The sequence below is a fragment of the Anabrus simplex genome, chromosome 3 (assembly GCF_040414725.1).
Source record: "Anabrus simplex isolate iqAnaSimp1 chromosome 3, ASM4041472v1, whole genome shotgun sequence".
Lineage (NCBI taxonomy): Eukaryota > Metazoa > Arthropoda > Insecta > Orthoptera > Tettigoniidae > Anabrus > Anabrus simplex.
The window spans coordinates 287559783-287578398 of record NC_090267.1 but is presented as its reverse complement, the minus strand read 5'-3'; the positions used below and the strand labels follow the sequence as shown (position 1 = coordinate 287578398).

Below are 18616 nucleotides of genomic sequence, written 5' to 3'. Positions count from 1 at the left end.
ACCAGCAAGCCATTTAGCCATGGAGCCGGACAGTGATGGAGATACTAGTTTACAATAAAAACCTCTCGTAAGCCAACCTACAGTTATACGTACAGTAAATGAGATTGGACGCAATGCGCTTGAACAGCAGTCACCTGCCAGAACTCGTGAATTGCTTGCTATAACGACTAGCTCATCCCAAAGCTACATATCCACCAAATCGATATAGCGTACCAACGTTAACGAGTAGCTGCAGTTCACAGACGAGTTTGTTTCTGCAAACAACTTCTCTTGAAAATCGCATAGGTGATTAGTTTTGAAGATGCGAATATATAAGTCTCCATTTGCGTAATTCTTAGAAGAGAAAACAGAGAATACTTCGTGGGAAAGAATGTCGATCGGATGTTCCAAATAAGTTAGGTAGAATTTCGAACCTGCTCTTCACTTTGAATGACATGGAACCAGAATTCTTACCACATTCAAATATAGGTATCGACAATAATTCGAATATTGGCAGGGCGATAATAGGCGCAAGCCATCGAAAATGAAGGCCTCTATAATAATTTTGGGTTGAAATTATTTTCACAAACTAAATAATTTTCGGGAAACCTATAATATGCACACACAAAAAACTCATACCATAAGTAGGTCTATAAAAATGTTATCCATCAGGTGCTCTTTCGCGTGCTACAAGTCAACGACAGGCAGTAATAACGCACAAAGCATAGAGTAGTGGAAATACTGATAGAACGCAATATTTAATGAACTGACAAGTACAATTGCATTACATTCCTTCAAGGTAGTCACCGTCCGGCTCCATGGCTAAATGGTTAGCGTGCTGGCCTTTGGTCACAGGCGTCCCGGGTTCGATTCCCGGCAGAGTTGGGAATTTTAACCATAAATTGGTTAATTTCACTGGTACGGGGACTGGGTGTATGTACCGTCTTCATCATCATTTCATCCTCATCACGACACGCAGGTCGCCTATGGGAGTCAAATTGAAAGACCTGCATCTGGCGAGCCGAACTTGTCCTCGGACACTCCGGGCAGTAAGTCATACGCCATTTCAATGTAGTCACCCGCGAAGTCTATTTATTACCTTTTACCAAAGGTCCGGAAGCCATGGGGGACCGTTGGCAAGGCGTTCTCTCTCGACGACAGCGACCGAGCGCCCTACTGCCGCTGAACACAGATCCCACGTTAGGAAATCGGCAGCCTCGAAGGGGTTCCTTCAACTTCGAAAACAGGTCAATATCATAAGGACTCATGTCTGGTGAGTACGGAACTCCCAATGCCACCGCTGCAATAAGAGCTTGACATTGTTTGCGACATGACAACGCGCATTGTAATGCAACACGACAGGGCGATCGTCTCGCAATAAACGTGTGCGTTTGCGCCGCATAGCCGGACGCAGATGTCGATCCAGTAGTCACTGTTGTCGGTTTGTCCCTCAGGCACAGCATGTGTAAGAATAACACCCTCGTAGTCGTATGCCACAATCAGCATAATGCCTATTGCTCATGGTAAAATGTTTCGTAAAATTTGTTGTACAATTAACTTTATAAAAAACTGGTGAAAGCAAGTTGTGTTGCTCACGGTAAAATTATTTTATAAAATCCGTGGAAGCGGTGGAAGCATCAGGATAGCCATCTATGAACTCACTTCTAAACTGAGATGTGTATGTGTTGCCATCTATCGATAAACTTTTAAACCAAGAATCAGCTGTTCAACTTACAGTGTGTTTGAGAGTATGGCTCCGACAAACAAAGCAAAACTTGCTACTTTACCTGCAATTATATGTTGTAGGCCTACAGTGGTAAAAAGGAAGAAAAGAAATGCCAGGAAATGCTGGACTCGGGATTGGATCAAAAGAAGAGAAGAATGTAGAGGATTGCTGTCCTTGGTCGAAAATTAGTTTAGGTTAGAAGACCAGCATTCATATAGGAATTCGATGATTGTTTTTTCTGCCTCTATTCTTGCATTTCTGTTGTGGTAAAGTGGCGTTTTAACTTCGTACAAACAAGAATATTTCGGGTATTCGTCCAGTGAAACACTAACAGCTTCCTTAGTCCACCCGGATCCTGCCATTTTGTTTGTTTATAATCGAGCTTCACAATCTTCTCACGACGTAGCGCCAGCATCAGCTTGATGTCAGCTTCGCTGATTAGTTCGTTTCGTAAAATTAATTTTACGGAATAGAACATGTCATGTTTTATGAAAAATTTTATCAAAGGTTTTATAAATTTGACCGTGAGCAACAGAAATTTTATAAAATTAAATTATTGTACAATAAATTTGACAGAAAATTTTACCGTGAGCAACAGGCATAAGCTTCACCCTACTGGGTTCCTGTCGACATTTGTGTGGACGTGGCGAAACTGGGTGACGCCATTCATTCGATTGACACTTTACTTCAGGCTCGTAGGCTCGCGCCCACGTCTCACCAGTGGCGACAATACGCTGGAGAAACGCGTCTCCTTCGTTGTGGTATCTGTCCAGTTGGTTGCCAGCCAGTGCATACCGGTGCCATTTCTGTACGTCGGTGAGTTGATGTGGAACCCAACGGAACGCAATTTTCCTCATTTATGACATTTCGTCAGTAGGTGCCACACCGTTTGATGACTGAGACCAACCTCCACGGGTGATTCCCGCACAGTCCACCAATGGTCTACGGAAACGAGAAAACTAACGATGCCAATCTGATCTTGACGAATCTTGACGCAGTATCATTCCGACCCGCACGAAACGCCTTGACACATCGTGCAACCGTCCTATTCGGTAATGCATTCTCGCCACAGGCTTCCGTAATCCTCGATAATATTCTGATGGATTTTTGCCACGGGCAACCTCGATTTTAATCCACGAACGCTGATCACCTGCCGAAATTATGCTTTAGAGTGGTGACATCGACACTCTTCACTTCAACGCCACAGAGCAATAACACTCCCAACTGGTAACGTATCCGCAAAGGCGCACACGAGATGCTGTCAGTTGGTATAATTATTTTTATTTACACGTATTTACAAATTAAACACACACATAACCTTAATCACTATTGTCAAAACAAAACACTCACATCACAAACCGCCATTTAAAACAACTGCCAACACTTCAATATGGCGACTGCATCCAATGCATGTCTCGTCAACCAATCACTCTCTCCAACCAATAACTAACTTCCAATAACTAACTTTTAATAACTAACTTTACCGTGAAGATCATCCCCATATATATCCTGGCCAGGCTTCCAGAAAGATACGTTACAAGAAAAAAATATCTTCATGAAAATTCTAGAGTGCCTAATACACAGATTACAATGTACAGCATATTCTCAATCGTTCTCGTGCCTATTATCATTCTGGAAGTTACAGTGTGTTTCACAATTATGGATTAAAATTTATATATACAGGTAAGTATAAGTTATCATATTAATTTACAGGTATTTACATTAACGGAACTGATATAATGTCTATGTACAACACACGTTTCATGACATAACCTCACACATAATACGATCATTCGACTGCGTAAATAATAATAATAATAATAATAATAATAATAATAATAATAATAATAATAATAATAATAACCGTAAAATAATGATGATGATGATGATCGTAAAATAATAATAATAATAATAATAATAATAATAATAATAATAATAATAATAATAATAATAATAATACGAGCTCGATATCTGCATTAGTTACCCATGGGTGAGAGAACATTGTTTTCAAGTTATACCTGTTATCGCACTTGCGTCACTGGATGCCCGTCAAATGTACACCACACATTGACAACAGCGCCACCTGACCGTTCCCATATTCTATTTGCGCATGCTCGATCTCCTGCGAGTGTCTGGACTACGTAACCACTACTTTATGTACAGCCCTCGTACAATTACACGCTATTCGTTTTACTTAGAGACAAAGGCAATGCAAACTGTAATGCCGAAATTCGAAGAATAATACATTTAAAATAAAATATATTCCTATTTATTTATGTCATTATCACTGGCGAAGTTACGGAAAAGAACTGATATTGATATTCAAAGGATAACTGCACTTGGTAAAAGAATGAAGAACGGAAAAGAAAGTAATGCACAACAAACAAGATAAGTCACAGATTCAGTGGTAATGTTTACCAATATGTCGCAGAAGTGTTAGCAATTTACAATTTTTCTCGGCGTAGCCTTCCACGACAGTATTGCCATATCCATACCAAAATGCTACCTCTAGGAATTCAAGATAATTATATTCAGAGTATGTCTTCACAGTACACAATTAGACAAGAATAATGACCGAGAAAACATTGATTTGAAAGTACGCGAGGATATACTGCATCATTTTCTTGCGAGAAACATTGTTTTAGTGAGGAAAGAGGAATAATGAGTGACATAAGAGTTTGAACATTTTTACACTGGAAAGCAAAGAAAATGAAGGACTACAAACTAAAGCGGTGCAGTGTGTGAGAACCCCAAGACAAGACGAGCTGGTAGAAGAACAAGGTGAAATTCGATCGCGACCACTCGTTTATATCAGCAAGCTGTCAGCTCTTATGAACTTCACAAGAGAGACGTGGAGGTAATTCTACACCAGTACTGCTCCTTCTTCTACCTCGCTAGCCAATAACTTTTAATGGTCAATTTTATCAAAGTTCTGAAGCTCACAACTTAATAGCGTACTTTACCAGGACGGCCAAAGAAAAAAAGTTAGAAGAACAAGTTCGTTTTTAAGTGTTTCTGCAGCCAACGTTTAACACTTGTTGAGCGTCTGGACGAACAAATAAGGCACTGTACGCTACTTGCTGGGCATGTGCTTCCGTCTCAGCAAGTAACCCGCAATCTTCGATCCAAGCCATTAACAGGTTTAGTTGTACTATCGACAGAGAGGAGGTCATTCGCAGGAAGCGGTTTCCTGCATTCCTCGATTCCTACCTTATTTACCATGTAAAGTAGACAAAAAAAATCAGGTCTGCAAGTATCTGTACTCTGATATCTTCAACACACACCAATTAATTCTATCTCGGCAGTAACATCTCTCTTCCGTCGAGACTTTGCACGCGACCAGAGTCACTCAGCTGTTTTCACATTCGCATCAGCTGCAAGGCAAGTGAAGAAAAGGCTCGCCATCTTGAGGTTCCCATGCCTGCGTCACTGTTTTATATACAGGAACAGGAAGTGATGAATTACGGGGGCAGATGAATGCAGTTGAGCTCAAGTAGGACAAGCGAAAATGTGACGAGCTGAAGACAAAACAGTCGCTAGCTCACAGAGAAAGGATGAATGGAACTTATTCTTGAAACACTACAAGTGGCGGAGATGTTAAGACAGTACTGATACTAAGCAAAACAAGACTGCAAAAAGAAAAGTACAATATATTTTACGAAATAAATGCTACAGTAATAATATCACATAACACATGATGAAATGAAATGGCGTATGGCTTTTAGTGCCGGGAGATCCCGGGACGGGTTCGGCTCGTCAGGTGCAGGTCTTTTGATTTGACTCCCATAGGTGACCTGCGCGTCGTGATGATGAAATGATGATGAAGACAACAAATACACCCAGCCCCCGTGCCAGGGAAATTAACCAATGATGGTTAAAATTCCCGACCCTGCCGTGAATCGAACCCGCGACCCCTGTGACCAAAGGCCAGAACGCTAACCATTTAACCATGGAGCCGGAAATACATGATAGTAAATAATATGAATCGGAGCTGAATCCAATAAAAATTGTATTATTTTTAGCCAGCTCTGTAGTGTAGGGTAGCGTGCCTCCCTCTTGTCCAGAGGACCCAGATTCGACTGCCAATCCAATAACTTTTAAAATATGGACTGAAGGCTGGGACGGGGTGAGACCGACTGAGGACTGTTAGATATGAGAAGCAACGAACCCGGTCGTGGAAGTCAAGAAATACAGCTGAGGGCATTGTCACGCTGATCTTAACATCTACAGGGCATCTGGGTGGGCAGCAGTCGTCCTGGTAGGTCAACGGCCTCGATGGTCTATATGCGCCAAATTACTATTAACTTGCCTTATTCATAAGCTGGAGATAACAGACATGAGATACAAGCAGGTGGGAACAAAGATAAGTTAGGAATGAACTCGATGGATAAATTTATGCAAATGAACCGGCATCAGGAGTAGAAGTAGGGATAATAATGATGATATTGCTTTTACATCCCACTTTTCGGAGACGCCGAGATGCCAGAATTTTGTCCACATGAGTTCTTTTACGTGCCAGTAAATCTACCGCCACGAGGCTGACGTATTTGAGCACCTTCAAATAATAATAATAATAATAATAATAATAATAATAATAATAATAATAATAATGTTACTTGCTTTACGTCCCCCTAACTGCTTTTACGGTTTTTGTAGACGCCGAGGTGCCGGAATTTAGTCCCGCAGAAGTTCTTTTACGTGCCAGTAAATCTACCGACACGAGGCTGATATATCTGAGCACCTTCAAATACCATCAGACTGAACTAGGATCGAACCTGCCGAGTTGGGGTCATAAGGCTAGCGCCTTAACCGTCTGACCCACTCAACCCGGCCAGTAGGGACATGTGAGACGAATGGAGGAATAATGGACTCGGCCATGGAAGGTAATAGAAGCAGAAAGAAACAAAAAACGACGATGGCAGAACTTGGTTTTTAATTATTGCAACGTAAAAGGTCACAGACAAAGTCACAGTGCTAATTGTAAACAGAGGATTGTGGAGATGGAGACGCTTAGTTCATTAATAGATTCTTGCAGACTGAACGCTGAAAGGCAGAAAAGTCTATCACAAGGAAGTATGCATGTCATTGAACGTGAAATGTTTACTAAAATCAGGAGGTGGATGACCAAGGAAAAAAACAATCCTTGATACTCTGTACCTATGTGTGGTCCATGGTTCGTTCCTGTTATATCCCTGAATACTGGCCATTCTTCCTAGGACACCTGTATAAGATAGCATTCGGAGAAGCGTTCTCGTAGCATCTTGTGCGACTTCCATTGGATTCGTCCTTGTATTTAGCTCGAGTCTGGTTTACATGTTGTATAGTCAGAGACCGAGATTTTATTAGGAAATTAAGACCACTTAGGAAAGGAAATGTTCACACTTACCTATAGGACACTGACACTCGTAGTTGAGCGAGTCCACCTGCCGGCACGCTCCCTCGTTCTGGCACGGCGAGGGGTCGCAGGGGATGTATTTATTTTCACAGTTCTGACCAGTATAGCCAGGGTTGCACATACACCTGTGGATAGAAAGGTCATGTTAGAAACTCAACTAAGACATACTACCTCACACAGTCTATGAGAAAAACACAAAATTGAAGAAGGTAATTAGCCCTATAATTAGCAGCAAAACACGTTGTCAGTCTCCACATTAAAGTAATGATTATATTTCAAGTGTGTATGGTTTACCTTTGGATCTATCAGCCAATGGGAGTTGCAGCAGTCAAGACTTTCCTCTCTCTCTCTCTCTCTCTCTCTCTCTCTCTCTCTCTCTCTTTTTTTTTTAATTAGCTATGAGATCTAACTCGCTTACCCACGAATGGCTGCACATAAACGTAAAATTTTGTGATTACGACTTCATTTCTTGCGAATTTCGACACTGATTAAGTATGTAACATTTTACTGATAGATAACCAGTGATAAAACCAATGTCAATAGCTGCAGTCGCTTAAGTGTGGCCAGTATTCAGGAGATAGTGGGTTCGAACCCCATTGTCAGAAGCCCTGAAAATGGTTTTCCGTTGTTTCCCATTCTTACACAAGGCAAATGTTGGGGCTGTACCTTAATTAAGGCGACGGCCGCTTCCTTCCCACTCCTAGCCCTTTCCTGCCCCATCGTCGTCATAAGACCTATCTGTGTCGGTAGGACGTCAAGCAACTTGTACAAAATAATAGTGATAAACGCTGTAATAAAATTAATTTCAAAAGTGTGCGGAGGACGAAAGACAGGATCGTTTTCCTATATGAACATGGTAATGAATGTTCTTAATCTTCGTGAATAGTAATTTTCTTGGACACGATTTCCAGTTTCAGTTTGTTACACAAGTGATTTTTTTTACGTGTTATTCATATATGACTATTCATTTTCATAACCAAGCTTTAATTGTTAACCAAAAGGGGAATAAAAACGCAAATAATGAATATGTAATTTGTGACGAGTCCTCTTGTGTAATTAATGACTAGTTGAAGGACTGTTTTCAATTCTAGTTTTCAGGTAAAGTCACACTACCATAAACATAGACTAGAATTTGTACAATATATTAATCTATGCAATAACAGAGTAACTAACAAAACTAGCCTAGAGGATGAAGTAGACCCACACATGGACTCTGAAATGATAAAAACACACAGAGACAACTACACAAAGTGACATAGTTTGTACCGATGCCCGAGTAAACTGTCATAATACGGGCTCAGAACTAAAATACTCCTTTGACAATATTACAAAACACTAGATCCATGAAAACATATATCCTGGGTCTTCCAAACAGGCAGTGCTCGTTCATCATGTACTAGGAAGATGGCAGTGAGACGTCAGTGTCAGCCCTCAGTAAACAAAGCTGACGCGGCCACTAATTGATGACTACATTTGCATACCGCGGTACAAACAAACACTGAAGGTAAGGAGGAACCTTGTGTCCAGCGACCGGCCTTCAGCCCGCGTCTCATCCCAGAGAAAGCCTGGGGCCTCTTCTACACCGCTTCGAAAGTATATACCTGGTCACAAAATAGGTGACACAGTTCTACAGGATTAAATATGTGTTTTAAATATGTTTTGTGGTAAAAGTAATGATCAGAAAGGATGGCATATAAGTCACAAATTCTTACTACGTCGTCACGCTGACCACGTAGTACATTATCTACATGCCATCTGGCTAGGCAGCAATCGCCTTGGCAGGACAAAGCTCTTAAGACCTGCTGTGCTACATGTTGATGTTATCACCAGATATCACACCACAATATATCGAACATATGGAACCAACCCGGACGAATGTCAGGATACGAATACGGAGCAAATAAACTCCCACCCATCATGATCTTCCATTGGCTCAGGAAGACCATTCTGAGGGGAACCAGCGTTTGTTAAGTCGTCCACGCCCGACGTTAAAACTGACAGCTATAATTCGTTCACTTCATTCAACTCGAGACCACCTGCAGATGGACGGCGGAAGCACGCGATCATTGGAAAAAGATAATCCTTGATCACCTAACAGCTCTGTTCATCAACGCCGCTGTGAACTGGGTGGCGAGAAGTGTCCCGATATAAGAGAGATATCAAACACCAAGATGTCAGGGGTTACCATCAATCTCTGCGGACTCACGAACCGCTCTATTTGAAAGAGATCATGCGCGGCGCTACTTTGATCTCGCTCCAACACAGTATCTCTTGTCTAATTGAGGTTCTGACCCACAGATTGCCGTGAAATTCGACCCACACACCACCCACAATGCTCAACGGATACTTCATGATCGACATATTCTGTTAACTCTCTAACATGACCGCTTCTAGTCCGTAACAACAGTATCGATGAATTTCTTCGATGTTTATTCAACGTTGAGATTTTCTGACAGTACCATCACAAAATACGCATAAAAATAACCGCAACTTCGAAAAGAAGAAGTACAAGAAGCGAGCTGGACGATTCGGTTCACGTAGCTGTACGCTCCTAATTCAGGCGATGGTGGGTTCGAATCCCACTGACAGCAGCCCTGAAGAGGGTTTCCGCATTTTCACACCAGGCAAATGCTGGGGACAGTGCCTTAATTAAGGACAGGGCAGCTTCGTTACCAATGCCAGCAGTTCCTCTCCTTGCGTAGCCAAAAACCTTCCATGAGTTGGTGCGATGATGATAATAATAACTCAGGTACCGTGTGCAGGCATTTTTATCAGACGCCAGCCACTACGTCAATGTCGGCATTACGTTTTACTCTACCAGATGGCAGAGTAAACCCTGCCTAGGACGACCTATTGCTGAGTTTTGATTAATTTTCTTGGATAAACACCAAATGTGTCACCAGAGATCTTTTAAATGCCGACATCATCGAATGAACTTCTTTTCGCCCTTCAAAAATCCGCCTACCTTTTCCGGGTTTGAGCCCACCATCTTGGGATCAGGAGGCCGACACGCGACAACTGATCCAAAGAGGGAGCTATATGATTTTTCACGAGAGTTTAATCCTGATGTAAACAAATAGGCGGAGCACCTTGGCTTTGCACGTGGACACAGACGTAGTTGATTGGAGAAGCAACCGTCGCACTCACTATAGACTGTATGCGAGCTCGAAGAAAATTAGTACGTGGCATTAATTTAATTTTATCTTAGTTTATTACATTTATATAGTCTGAAAGAGTACGTAATCAAATTAAAATATGGTTGTCATATATACCGGTGTGTATCTATAATTTTTTTAAATAAAACAGTGATTAAATAACGAGATATGAAGGCAGAAGGCGTGGTGTAATGCAGGAAGTCTTCTCATAGCGAGGGAAAGTCCCAAGCTGTACAGTGTGGAGATAAGGTGTTGCATCTTGCAGCGGCTGTCAGTGTCAGTATTCACAGTGAGAGAAATGGAGCAAGAGGTGCTCTAGCCTACGATAGCTTTCTTTAATATTCAGAAATGAATAAATAAATAACGTAGGCCCTAATCTTCAGCAGTAGATCTCCCTTTAGACCCCTCTGTTTAGTTTCGCACAGCTCAAAAACTGTTCCTTGTCTATTTTAGGTAATATGCGCAGCACTGTATGTCCGAACGCGAGACGTTGACGGGGCGGAGGTCGATACTACACGCTCAGCGAATCACAACTCTTTCTTTGGCTGAGGCGTGGACATGCCTTGTTTACATCAGGATTAAACTCTCGTGAAAAATCATATAGCTGATAAATCAATCTCTGCATTTTAAAAATACACCCTTCAATGACAAGGGCCCAACGGATGCGATGACGAAGTTAAGCAACACTCGGCAAGGCCACCACATGGATGGGTAGTTCACGTGCTGTTGGCTGGAGGAGCGGAAAGGAATTGGCCACGCTATCGCAACTAAACTCCCATGTTAGGATGTCTGATCAGTCGTCTCTGGCCTAGCTGGGGGCAATGAGTGGTTCATCAATGTCGTAATTACGACACACATCTAGAACATACACTTATTGCTGGAGTTATGAGCCGTTTTTGTCACTCCACTCATTCCAAGTTTTTATACCACATTTTGGCATTTCCAGGGCACAAGTGCAAGAACATTTTAGGTTATGGAAATCCGAGCCCCAGTAATAACCACAACCCCCAGCTCAGAGGAGCAAATGATACCTAGCAGTAAGACAAAATGATCCACAACAAGCGTATGAGCTGGCGATAGTGTTATCATCAGCTTCTCAAACCAAGTCCAATCTCTTTGTTCCGTCGGACGGACTTCCCGACCAGTTCTTGGGAAAAATCTTCTAACATCACTTTTCAGAATGCTTAAAAAATTGTCCCCATGTTATGTGGCTTAACTCTTTCATTATCCTCTGCTTGTTTAACTAATGGTTGTCTCGTCCGGCTTAAGTGTCTGTGAGAACTCGGCATACCTGGGGAGCCGTTGGAATGTAACTTAAAGTGTGTAGCTTCTTTTCGCTTGCCTTCCTGTTCATACTTCGCAATAACTACACTGCCTAGAAGGTACTGGCATGGATCTAATAACGTACTCATCCTTTGGACAACTCGGTTTAGTAAGAGGCGTCTATGACTTCGTTGATCCTTTCTTTTGGGACTGAGGAAATAATGATCAGTTCCATGTTCTTTTGCATATGAATCTCGATTATTATTCACGTCGTGGTAATGTATTTACAATGTATATAATAATAATAATAATAATAATAATAATAATAATAATAATAATAATAATAATAATAATAATAATAATAATAATAATAATAACTTTTGAAGTGGATTATCAGTAGGCCTAATCGTCACCCGCCCCCAAGAAAAATTTCGAGTCAAGTCCAAAGCATGCTCCTTTCTTCTCGATAATGACACCCCTTTTGCTCTTCCCGCTAAATCTATTCGAAAGTATATCATATTACACAATAACATTTGCACACAACCTGTAAGTTCTGGGATAAAAGAAGGTAGAACTCCATAGACTACACCGCAAGGATTATTACATAAAATGTTACTTTAAATGCTACTCATTCCTTGTAGCTTGTTTCTCACACAGCAGCTGCTTTTCAGTGTAGTTTTTCTTAAGTATCCCACTGTGATAACATTTTCGTCTTCTGAACCATAAGCGATTCCAGTGCAGATGTGCTTAATGTAGGCTTCACTTCTTTCTCAATCTTTCTGTCAACTGTCAGGTACACTTAACACAGCAAATACAACATTACTGAAAGATTTATAGTGGAAAAGAGCAGCCCCTGAACTCCTTCATTCACAATGAATTTTACAACGCTTATGGATAGCAAAAGGAAGTCACGATCGAATACGTACCGTTGTCAACTCACAAGCATTGAAACGAAGACGATTTATGAGAAAGGCTAGAAAGGACTGAACATTTTTCCTTCTTTTCTTTTTTTCCGTAGAAAATTATTTTTTCGTGATAATGTCAGCTTTTCCGTAATAATTTTCCCTTTGACCTTAATTCCGTAACTGTGAGGTGAAATCCGTAATAATTACGGACAATCCGTAATAGCTAGCACCTCCTTAATAATAATAATAATAATAATAATAATAATAATAATAATAATAATAATAATAATAATAATAATAATAATAATAATAAATCCCTGGTACGTCAACGTCAAGAAAGACCTCGAAGAAATGGGCCCTACGACCAGAAGACGCGCAGAAACGAGACTTTTTCAGAACAAGCATCGTGACGTGTGACTTTCCGGGACGAGAAGTGGACAACTGGAGCAAAGTGGTCGGATGAACGGCGTGTTCGACAAGCTACAGGATCAATCACAAATTGAATAAACGCCAGGATGAATAATGAAACTTATCGTGGTCCTCAGTAGGCCGATTAGAAAATAATAATAATAATAATAATAATAATAATAATAATAATAATAATAATAATAATAATAATAATAATGTTCTTCCTCTCACTAACTACTTTGAATGGTAAGAATATTGTCCAACAGGAGTCATTTGAAGTGTACATGTACAATCATGTATCTGAGCACCTTCAAATACCACCGGGATCAAACGAGCCAAATTGTGCTCAGAAAGACAGCACTCTACTGTCAGCGCACTCAGCACCGCAAATCTGCCATTCAGCTATTACGTGGAAAAGGACACACCCGAAAAAGTGGCCTGTTGAGATAGGGACAACCGCAGATTATGATCAATTTTCCAATAAAACACTGCAGAGCTAGTTGATAACATTACACTGAAATGAAGTAGGCCTAAACACCAAAATATCCCATACGAAAGCATGAATAAGACTAGCACGATTGTCCCACTTCAAACATTTTCAAATTTCAATCTGTGTATATTTTGCCTTGTAAAGACATTTCAGAAAAGATTTACGATTGAAGTGTGTTGTTTGGGTTATCAGTCCGTAGAATGGTTAGATGCAGCCCTCAATAACACCCTATCCAGTGCTAACCTTTTCAACACTCCAGAGTATAACACACAACGTCTAATTAGCTTTTTAAGACTCTTGTCATGAACTGAAAACTTTCGAGGACCTGAGAATTTCTGGTAGAGGATTCCAGTGAGAACCACGCCTATACATTTGCGTTAATGTTTAACCAGTAGATCTACTCTAATCTGTTTGTCATATTCATACCTTGGTCTACGTCTACTATTCTGACCGTTTACACTTCCTCAAAAACCAACTCAGCAAGTCCTGGGTATCTTAAGATGTGCTCTATCATTCTACTTCTTCTTCTGATAAAATTTCGCCAAATCGATCTCCTCTCACCAATTCGAATTAGTACCTCTTTATTCGTAATTCGATCTATCCATCTCGCCTTCAGCATTCGTCTGTAACACCACATTTCAAAAACTTCTATTCTCTTTTCTCTGAGCTAGTTATCGTCCATGTTTCACTTCCATACAATGCCACGCTCCAGACGAGTCTTCAAAAAACATTTTTCTAATTCCTATAACAATGTTCGAAGTGGGCATTTTTTTTTCTTTCTAAGAAAGGCCTTCCTTGCTTCTGCTAGTCTGCATTTTATGTCGTCCTTACTTCTGCCATCATTTTACTACCCAGGTAACATCATTCATCTACTTCCTTTAAGACTTGATTTCCTACTTTAATATTTCCTACATGACCTGACTTCGTTCGACTGCACTCCACTAATTTTGTTTTGGATTTGTTTACTTTCATTTTGAACCCCTTCTCCAAGACTGTATGCATACCATTCAGCAATTTCTCCAAATAAAATAACAACATCATCGGGAAATCTCAGAGTTTTAATTTCCCCTACTTGGACTGTGATTCCTTTTCCAAATTCCTCTTTGATTTCCTTTACCACCCGTTCCATATAAACATTTAAAGGGAGTGGGGGAAAAACAGCAACCTTGCCTCATTCCTTTCTGGATTGCTGCTTCTTTTTCGTAGCCTTCGATTCTTACCACTTCAGATTGATGTTCGTACAGATTGTAGATAATTCCTCTTTCCTGGTATCTGATCTCGATCACCTTCAGAATCTCAAATAGCTTGGTCCAATCATCATTACCGGATGCCTTTTCTAGATCTAAGAATCTACATTCCATGGAAAGACACACAACTTCTAATTAGTTTTTAAGTCTCTTGTCACGAACTGAAAAATCTCGAGGACCTGAGAATTCTGGGTAGAGATTGAAGTATCATATTTTGTAATAAGTGTAACATTACATAAAACTGAAAAATACTGATAATACATAACACTTCTAACATGTCCTAATTCGTAATTCGTACACCTCCCTGGCCTATGCCACTTCACAGAATAAAACTCTAACATTAATTAATCAAAACTGAATTTAGTATCAACAAATACGTATATGTGTCTTCCTTCTGGAAATCCCTCATGTTGGTTTCTACAATTGAGAGACTGCCTCCGATCATGAAATGCAACGAGTCACGCAATTACTAGTATTTTGCCACTTAAGTCAGCTGCTCGTGATGTGGGATAAGTTCATTTCACTTCGGCTCGATACTTTTGCTGGCGAAGGCCGTCTGAGACAGATTTGAGGGGAGAAGAGCAGTGTTGCCAACTTGTCAGTTTTGGAAACTGATTAAATTACAATTTAAAATGTCATCGTTTTCTCAATAAAATCAGGAAGTCCTATTCTGTTATCATTCTTTGAGATCTTGCTGTAATGACGCAGTGTTTCTGCCACGTGTCATCACGTCATAAGTGTTCTTCCGTCAGGACAGTTCCAGATCCAATACCCAACCAACTGAAACTGTCGGCTAGATTTTAGGTTTGTAATAGTGAAGTATTCATGTATAGAGGATATGTGAGATATTGCTGTTGTTATCGCGAGACGAGTGCCAGTTATATCAGTGGTTAATTTCGGAACTTGTAAGTGATTATACATGTAAAGTAAGATGTCTAAGCATTTTCAGATGCAGAATAGGTAAATTCAATTTGGGATGTATTATGTAGAGTACAAACCAATATAGGATATTTACATTTAGCCACATTTCTAGCGACTTTTAATGTTTCATTTAGCGACAATCTAGCGATTGCCTTCATTGTTAGCGACTAAATATGATTGTGAGTTGGCAACACTGGAGAAGAGTGGGCTTTATGTCAGTGGTTTACTAAATTGGGGGATTTCAAATTATTTTATTTAATGTAACACTCCAAGGTAAAACAAACAACGTGTAATTCGTTTTTTAAGACTCTTGTCATGAACTGAAAACTTTCAAGGCTTTGAGAATTTCGGGTAGAGACTTCGAGCGAGAAGCATGTCCTTTGCGGTCTTCAACAGTCACCTTAACCATGAGATTCCTACAGATTCTCTTTCCACACCTTCGAAAACCGATGAGATAATGAGTACTTTACTTCAGTTCTTGGTGTTCGTTTCTCAGTCATAATGCCGAAATATTACTGTAGCATTTCTATTCTGAGACAGATTATCACACGGACGCAAGCAAACCGATGATGGTTTGCATATATCAAGAAAGGCGTAATCCTTGCGAGGTGTACATTACGACAGAATGGTAGATGTAATTCAGATTTTGATCTCCCGTCTCACCTGCAGTAGTGGGTGTGTGGGAACCGCTGGCCTCGGGCTGTCCGCTTTCTGATGGCAGGATCGCGTGCGGACGTGTCTCTCTGCTGCTATTTGACAAGACCTTGCCGCAGAACCCTATACCAGACAATGGTTAAACCTGTCAACCTTTATGAATGTTAAACTTGTTACAGAACAAACTCAGTGGCTTCTTTATTTTATTGTCAAGTATTTGTATGCGGCCAAAGCACAGGTATCAAAACGCAATACGAAATACGGGTAACGGGATGACCAGACGTTCGCCTTTTGGAGGTCCTGCCCTCCTTATTAGACCTTCTCCTCCAGGCATTTAAAAATATTCCAAAATGTCCGGCCATTTTAGAAAGACATTATTTCTTGACGTTCTCGGGAAGATTAAAAACCGCAGACCTTATATCAGTGACAGTTTAAGATTTACTCAACCAAAGTGTTTTAACGTGCCAGTAAATCCGTCGACGAGGCTGACGTATTTGAGCACCTTCAAATACCACCGGAGTGAGCCCGGATCGAACCTGCCAAGTTGGACTCAGAAGGCCAGTGCTCTATCGTTCGAGATACTAAGTTGTACAGCCCACTCGAGTCGTTCAAAATATATCCAATAACTGTGGCGCAGAACAGCCCCTCACCTGCTTCTCATTGCCCTACTTGCGCGCACACCCGCTCAGATCCGCCTCTTCCATGTCCAACGGCCCACTTAATATTCTGCATGCCTTGTACAAGCCCCAGTCATTATTTTCTCTTCCCCGATGTCAAGTAATTAGAGTTCTAATCGAGCGCAAGGATGTGATTCCTCCGTGAGAGGATGCAAGCACTTACCTCGTTATTGCAACATTACACAATCAATTTCATATTCTCTAATCGCAGCTACTATCAGGAAAATATAATTAAATTGCAAACTTTCATTGCGCCCAGTTCAATACTCATCTTCAGAAATTAGTACAGTAAGAAAAAAAACCGTTTCCGCATTTCTCCGTGACCACAGACGAATATATAATAGATTAACACGATCTGCAAGCAATTATCGCAAATTAATTCTACAAAAACATATTATTGCTTGATATTCACTAGGCTTATACCAGCACCTTAATGTAGAGTAGACAGATAATTACAAATAGAATCCGTGCTTCAATATCTGCATTCTGAATTACCTGACGTAAATGGAAACAACAAATATTAAATTATTTGTAATTATTCCAACAGAATGACGGGAGTGAATATTAAAAATAGCAAAAAACACAGAAAGTGAAACGGAGGCGTTTAATGTTACTGCTTTAGTTTAGGAGCTATGGTCGAAAATACACAATGATACAACAGGCTATGTATGGATGGTCTTAAGCTAAACTGAAACAAATACATTTCTTTTGAAAAGTGGAGTTAATACCATCGTACGAAAGCTTAAAAGCTTATGCCAGAAACTCTGGACTTGCCTTAAAGAAATGATTTGTTGTGGCATAAGGTTGGTAGTATCACGCTTCACATTCTATAGCGAACTATCTAAAGAAACAAAATAGCTTGTTCTTTTTCTTCTGCCTATGTATCCTATGCAGCGTAGTATCAATCTAGAAAAGCTGGAGGATCTGGGAAGTTCACTAAAATTCGTTCCGCCATTATATCATCACTTTTATGACATAACGAAAGCAACGTTGTTTTGTTTTTTTTTGCTAGGGGCTTTACGTCGCACCGACACAGATAGGTCTTATGGCCACGATGGGATAAGAAAGGCCTAGGAGTTGGAAGGAAGCGGCCGTGGCCTTAATTAAGGTGTGAAAATGGGAAACCACGGAAAACCATCTTCAGGGCTGCCGACAGTGGGGTTCGAACCCACTATCTCCCGAATACTGGATACTGGCCGCACTTAAGCGACTGCAGCTATCGAGCTCGGTATCATATCAGTCTTGAATGTGCCCAAGACCGTGTCATTTGACATACAAGCAACAGGTGGTACATCGTTCGATACGTCGTCTGAGGAAGATGTGTTACCTAGGGGAATCTTATTCTTCGTTTGTCGATCGACAGTAACTTGTCTCTGGACATCCGGATGTGCTTTGCTGATGTGTATGCCCAAACTCCTGGCACCTTGAAAATAGCGTCCACAGTGCTTGCATTTTATCTTGATAACTGGGTCGTTTTGTGTAAGATTTTCTACACTCGTGAGGTATTAAGGTATCAAATATTAAATTCCCATCCATAATTATGCCTTTATTAGGGATTGGAGCACTTGGTTCCCTCTTGATTATTGACCTAAAAAGGTCAAGGATGAACGGTCATTATAGGAATGTAGCTTATTCCGCGAATAGGTTAGGAGTTGAGACACAAATAATAATAATGATAATAATAATAATAATAATAAAATAATAATAATAATAATAATAATGAAAGCAACATATATCCAAACTTGAAGATGGTACGGTATACTTTATATACTGTATATAAATGGTCACTAATTGAT

At 40.5% G+C, this 18616-nt stretch overlaps 1 protein-coding gene across 1 annotated transcript in view; it reads right to left on the bottom strand.

The window, feature by feature from the left end:
* N (neurogenic locus Notch protein) overlaps window positions 1-18616 on the bottom strand; it is a 518735-nt gene that overhangs the window by 149827 nt on the left and 350292 nt on the right. Inside the window, exon 5 of the mRNA XM_067143095.2 lies at window positions 7092-7225. Coding sequence (XP_066999196.2) covers window positions 7092-7225 — 134 coding nt within the window. The remainder of the gene's footprint in view (window positions 1-7091; window positions 7226-18616) is intronic.